The sequence below is a fragment of the Poecilia reticulata genome, linkage group LG9 (genome assembly GCF_000633615.1).
Source record: "Poecilia reticulata strain Guanapo linkage group LG9, Guppy_female_1.0+MT, whole genome shotgun sequence".
Lineage (NCBI taxonomy): Eukaryota > Metazoa > Chordata > Actinopteri > Cyprinodontiformes > Poeciliidae > Poecilia > Poecilia reticulata.
In genome coordinates this window covers 14,150,617-14,156,112 of record NC_024339.1, presented here as the reverse complement: position 1 = coordinate 14,156,112, position 5,496 = coordinate 14,150,617, and the positions used below count along the sequence as shown (strand labels likewise).

The following is a 5,496-nucleotide window of genomic DNA, read 5'->3' as shown; positions in this document are numbered from 1 at the left end:
CTACTGCCATCTACTGGATCCTAATATCTATACCTCAAATTCTCATAATGATTCCAGTATTATTTAAAAATCTGTTTAATAGCATTTCCCCTCAATGCTATTTAACTGATCAACAACATTCTCAAATTTCAATTCCCTATTAAAACCTAATTCCGTTTTAATGGGCGCTTTCTTCTTTGATTTCCAATTTTGACTTCCAATGATTCACTTTGTAATGGACTCGCTATGGTGTCTTGTACCAAAACTAACCATCAGCCAAACTCCTTTCACACGAGTCAGGATTAATTAGTTCTTCCTTTATTTCCACGTAGAATGGAGTGAAACTGTCAAAACACAAACACCTCAGGATTAGCTCAGAGCAGCTTACAGAAGTGTTTTACATTCAGTTACATACATTAGAAGTACAACTGATACAACAGCTACCTCAGAATGCTATGAGCGGCAATGCTATGTAACGACCTGAGAAATCTTAGCAGCCTGCTAGTTAGCAATGACGTAGCACATAATCAAATCGCCCGCAGGTATTTCCAAAACTAATTCAATAAACAAGTTACTTCTTTTATCATATGTTAACGTAAAGGCTCGTTTTGAAGTATAAGCTGCTACTTACAAGCATTGCTTAGAAGAACTCGACCTGGAATGCGGCGTTCATAACACACACGTGTGTTCATCTGCTCTACCGCTATCAAACAACCGCACTGATTAAATAACATAAAAGTCAAGCAGTTGCCTAAAAGTCCAACAGATGGCAGCAATGCACCATGCAAAACAAAACACCCACAGTTTACAGGACACACTTCCTGATAAAGAGCCCCCTGGTGGTTGAAGAAAAATCCACATATAAACTGGAAAAATACGGTATATGAAAAAAAAAAATCAGAATTCTCTCTGGTATTGTTCAGGAGGCCGGACCAAATGTGGAGGCGGGCCGGATTCGGCCCGCGGGCCGTAGTTTGGGGACCCCTGATGTAGAGCCTCATGGACCTTACCAAGCTCCGCCCAGAAAAGCCCCTCGAAAGTCCCACGTGACTTCATGTCTCACATTAACAGCTTAGCTCCAACGTCTAAACATGGCATTTTTCGTTCTCTGCAGAGTATTTCTGAGTCGATTAGTGTAGCATTTCTGCCGGATTTTCAYAAAATATCAGCCACRACAATGGAYAAGGGAACCAACAAGTTCATGTCATCTTTTTTGGACGACATCAAGGTCCCACACGATGCCTCCAACATTGTGCGCGTTACAGCTAAATGCTACCAGTCGATGAGAAAAACAGCAGATTCTCACACCCGCAGCATAAATATAGCTGTGGACAAGATCACTGATGCCTATTGTTCTTGCAAGGCTGGGTAAGTCGGGCATTCATGGTTTTGAGGGTTCGAATGTGCCTAGGACTTATACTCGGTGCTAGCGTGGCTAACGCGATTACTTCTGTCGGTCTGGTAGTCCACAATATATATTAGCATGAGTTTGTGAGACGGTAAGGCACGTGATAGCTGCGCTGTGACGTAAAATGGGCATTAGCCAATGAAATGCGGCCCCTGTGGTGAGGTCCATTGAGCGGCACTACTACGTTTTACTTTGGTCACTTCTTATGTTTCTTGTGTCTAGTTATTTCGTGTTTCTCTAGTTTTATTTTGTTTTTTAGGTCTAGTTATTCTGTAGTGTTAAGATTTATTTCCTAATCCTCTGTGCACTCTCCTTTGTCTCCCCCTGGATGTTCTTTGGATTTATTATTTTGTCTTTTGCTCTGTTTTGGTAAGTTTTTTCATTAATTTTTTTTTTCTTATATTTTATCATCATCTGTTTGACAGCTCTGCTTCTGCCTTTGGGTTACTCACAAACCACAACCATGATAATTATGCAAGTTTTTCTTTCTGCTTGAGTTACAATCTTTGTTGCCGCTTTTACAGATAATGCACATGTGCAACTGAAGAGCCTATTTTTTAAAAATCTAGACTTCTTTGGTATGGTTGTTTTTTGAACAATCAGTAATGCTAAACAGTCTATAACGTATTCATGGTGGCATGAGTTGCCTTAGTGCCCAAGTGTTTTCTTCTGCATTGATATACTACATTAGAAATAGTCTGTATTTTTCAATGTTCATTTTTGACGTGTTCTGACTCAGTTGCACATCCCTTGGGTCATGAGTAGTCCTATATGCCTATTTCTAAAAACTGCACAGTATTTTCTATGTTAGTTTTTTACAATATGTCATCATTATTATCATTATTATTGATAATCTTTTTTCTTTATTGTTTTTAACACTTTAAGAACTTTTTGTGTGAACCTTCATGTCTGTCTCTGCTGTAACTCTTGAATTTCCCTTTTGAGGGACAACAGAGGCTGTTTCTATTCTATTTTATTCTCAGAAACTGCATTGCAAAAAGCAACACATTTTGAAGTACTATATCAGTCAATGGATGTGGCACAACTTTAGCGGTAATGGTATTCTCACTGCATAAAATAMATTTTAAAGAAAGAAGTTTCTAGTTACACCTGGTAAATACAATGSTAAATAGTCTGTCAGGTGGATTACATTACATTTCTGAACAAAGTAAAGAAAKTTGTTGTTACCCAGAACAGCCAGTTGCTGCAGTATCTGCATCTCATTGGGAAACATACAGGTGTATCCGTATGCTTTCCCACAAGGTGATATGCGCCACTTGCYTCCTAATCCCAACAGCTCCACGCGTGTTGTCTAGTAATCCAATATCAGATCTGCTCCTGCTTTCTCCTCCTCATCTGCCTGAAACTCTCACCTGCTTTGGAATTTTATAAAAGCAGGTTATGTTGGATGGATTACGCAAGAACTATGGCAAAAGAGGGAGTGTCCATGGTTAACATATCACTGCTTCCAGGAGGATTTTTTTTCAATTGCTTTGTTTATGACCTCAATTCAGACTATTATGTTTCCTATTTCCCAAACTAGTCCTACTAACCTGATTTTTACTCCCTTATCACAGTGTTGTCTACAGAAGACTTTGATAGGAGTTATTTGATGGGGCAAGTAAAAAGTTTAGGGTGACATTGGGGTGGAGAACAGTTTACCTCATTGTGATTATTAACCTGAAAACAACAGATTCTCCTCAGAAGGTTGTTAGCAGGGAAAGCTGCCTGAATCGTCTGAACACGCTGGTGTGAATGAACAGGTGGAGGTGTGCTTTTAAGGGAGCTGCTAAAAATACTTTCAGGTAGCTCCACCCAGCAGTCTATTTTGGGAACCGGCAGTGAGAACAAAGGTTAATATGAATGCACTTTGTGAATGTGAAATCCTAATCTGAGCTATCTGAGCACATCAAAAAGCTTGAAAGTTTCACGCAGGAAGAAAAAATGAAATGGAAAAGAAAACGTGTTCTGCAAGTTGACCGAAACTTGGTTCAGCTATGATGAGTTAAAAGGCATGCTACATGCAGTAACAAGCACATTAGGTGTTAGCTTTGCACTATATGAGGTCAACGCTACTGTGCTGTATTTATTACAGATTGTTTTAGTTGACAAAGTCTTAAAGGCGCCAGGGCTGTTGCATCATTTGTAAGGATCTTCACTTCACTTTCTGAAAGTCAACGAGAGGAAACAACTTAATTTTAAAACAAGCCACAGAGCGCAATGCAATTAGTGAACTGGGTTACTAAAACAAATTAACTTTTCGATAACCCAATTTATTGAATATGACAGCAGCAGGGAAAGCAGATAGTTTCATGGTTATGTGTGGTGACAGCAGATTGTTTTCCAGATCTAATTTTGTTGTTAGAAATACAAATACAAGTAAGTGTTTATGAAGCTGTTGACCTTTGACATGTCTTCTCGCCTTTTCAGAACCCGCTTTCCTGTCGATTCGCTGTCAAGTAAAGGCCACTAGAGTAAAAACAAATTTAAAAATCATGATAAGCCCAAAATGTTTCTCATTCTGCATTTATAACACCCTTAAATGAACACCTGTCAGGGGTATTTCTTTGCTATACTACAATTTAATACTATTTTTGTGCCTAAATGTATTATTGGATGTAAAGTCTGTGTTATGCAGAACAGTCCATGAAGGAGGAACCTACTTAATTAGAAGTAGATGTATTAGATGTACAAAGAATTTCAGCTGAGGGTATGCACTCATAAAGCTTTGCATCTTTTAGTTTTTGAAGTAAATTCCTTTACTGAGATGTTCACCCAACAACGATTTTGTGTTTTCGTTACAGCAAGCGCTCTCAAATTACACATCACAAGTTTTCTAACTCTTGGAAGTTTTCCTTTCATTTCTGATGCTTTTTAAGACAAGTATCACCTCACACTCGTCTCCTTGACTATCTTCTTCACCAACAATGACAGAAATTTGGCAAGCAATTTCAGAATGCACATAAAATGCTTTATGACCTTTAGAGAGGAACTTAATTATATCGTTTTTGTCTCTTCAGGATTTCCGTACTTATTGTGTAACATGTTGTTCTCAAAAGATCAACCACAAAAACCACAATAAGTTTCTGATGCCTTAGTGCATCACTAAATGCTCTTCTTTGGTAACAGTTTTTCTTCATCAGTCTTCATCATGCCGTTCACATTATGACACCATTAGACCAAGAGGATCCCCAAAGTTTGATCAACAGCTTCTCACCACTGTGATGCTTCAAAAAGGGTGTCCTCAGAGGGCATCCCACCTCAGCCCCATGTTTCCACTGCATGAGCCAGGAAACCGAGACCTCCCATATGACTGCTATGATCACTAATAGTTTTGTTTTCACTGAAGACCCCCGGCGATAATGAGTCAGTGAAAACCGTCTCAAAGATGAACTATTTCAGTGGGAGATGACAGATGTGCTATATTACTCAGCACTACGATGATGTAATACACATATTCCCATCAAGGTGGTGAAAATGTGTTAAACAGAAATTTGTGACTGCTTCAAAAGTTGAACGTTTAAACGTGTTTCATTAATCTTCTGACATGCGAGTTGGTGGATTCGTCTGAGGGAGGGGCGCTCCCAACTCCAACAGGTGATAAATTCATGAGGAAGCCTGGTGACCAATCATCTTTCCAGGACATCTGAGACAACAGATCTGTAGACGGAGTTATTGGGAGTAAATCATGAAGGGTTTATTCACAGTAAATCTTAATAAATATAATACAATCTAATGGCTTTTAAGGCATCATCACCTGTGAATTTGCGTTGAAGGAAGTCATACAAGTTCCAGATTGTGTGTCCCAGATTCACAGCTGTTCATCTTTTTTAAATAACTCATTTTCTGTTGATGAGAGCTGACCATCCAGTACCTGCTGAGTAACTGCTGTTCCCAGGAAAGCACTGACACTAGAGACAAGTGTGACTGAACACATCACATGCTCTACTTGTGGTCAACAACCCACAACTTAACGTAAAACAGAAACAGTGAGACACCACAAACTGTCACTCTAGTACAAGTAAGTCTCCAATTTCCCCTCATAGAGACCCCCACCATTTTTGTGAAATGGTTTTATAGCTTTTAGCTTACCTGTGTCTCATCATCTG

At 39.1% G+C, this 5,496-nt stretch overlaps 1 protein-coding gene across 1 annotated transcript in view; it reads right to left on the bottom strand.

Annotated features, from left to right (window-relative positions):
* Window positions 1–2,692, bottom strand: part of LOC103469977 (uncharacterized) — a 13,544-nt gene extending 10,852 nt beyond the window's left edge. The window contains exon 1 of the mRNA XM_008418072.2: window positions 2,576–2,692. Coding sequence (XP_008416294.1) covers window positions 2,576–2,621 — 46 coding nt within the window. The 5' untranslated portion in view covers window positions 2,622–2,692. The remainder of the gene's footprint in view (window positions 1–2,575) is intronic.
* Window positions 2,693–5,496: the final 2,804 nt, after the last annotated feature.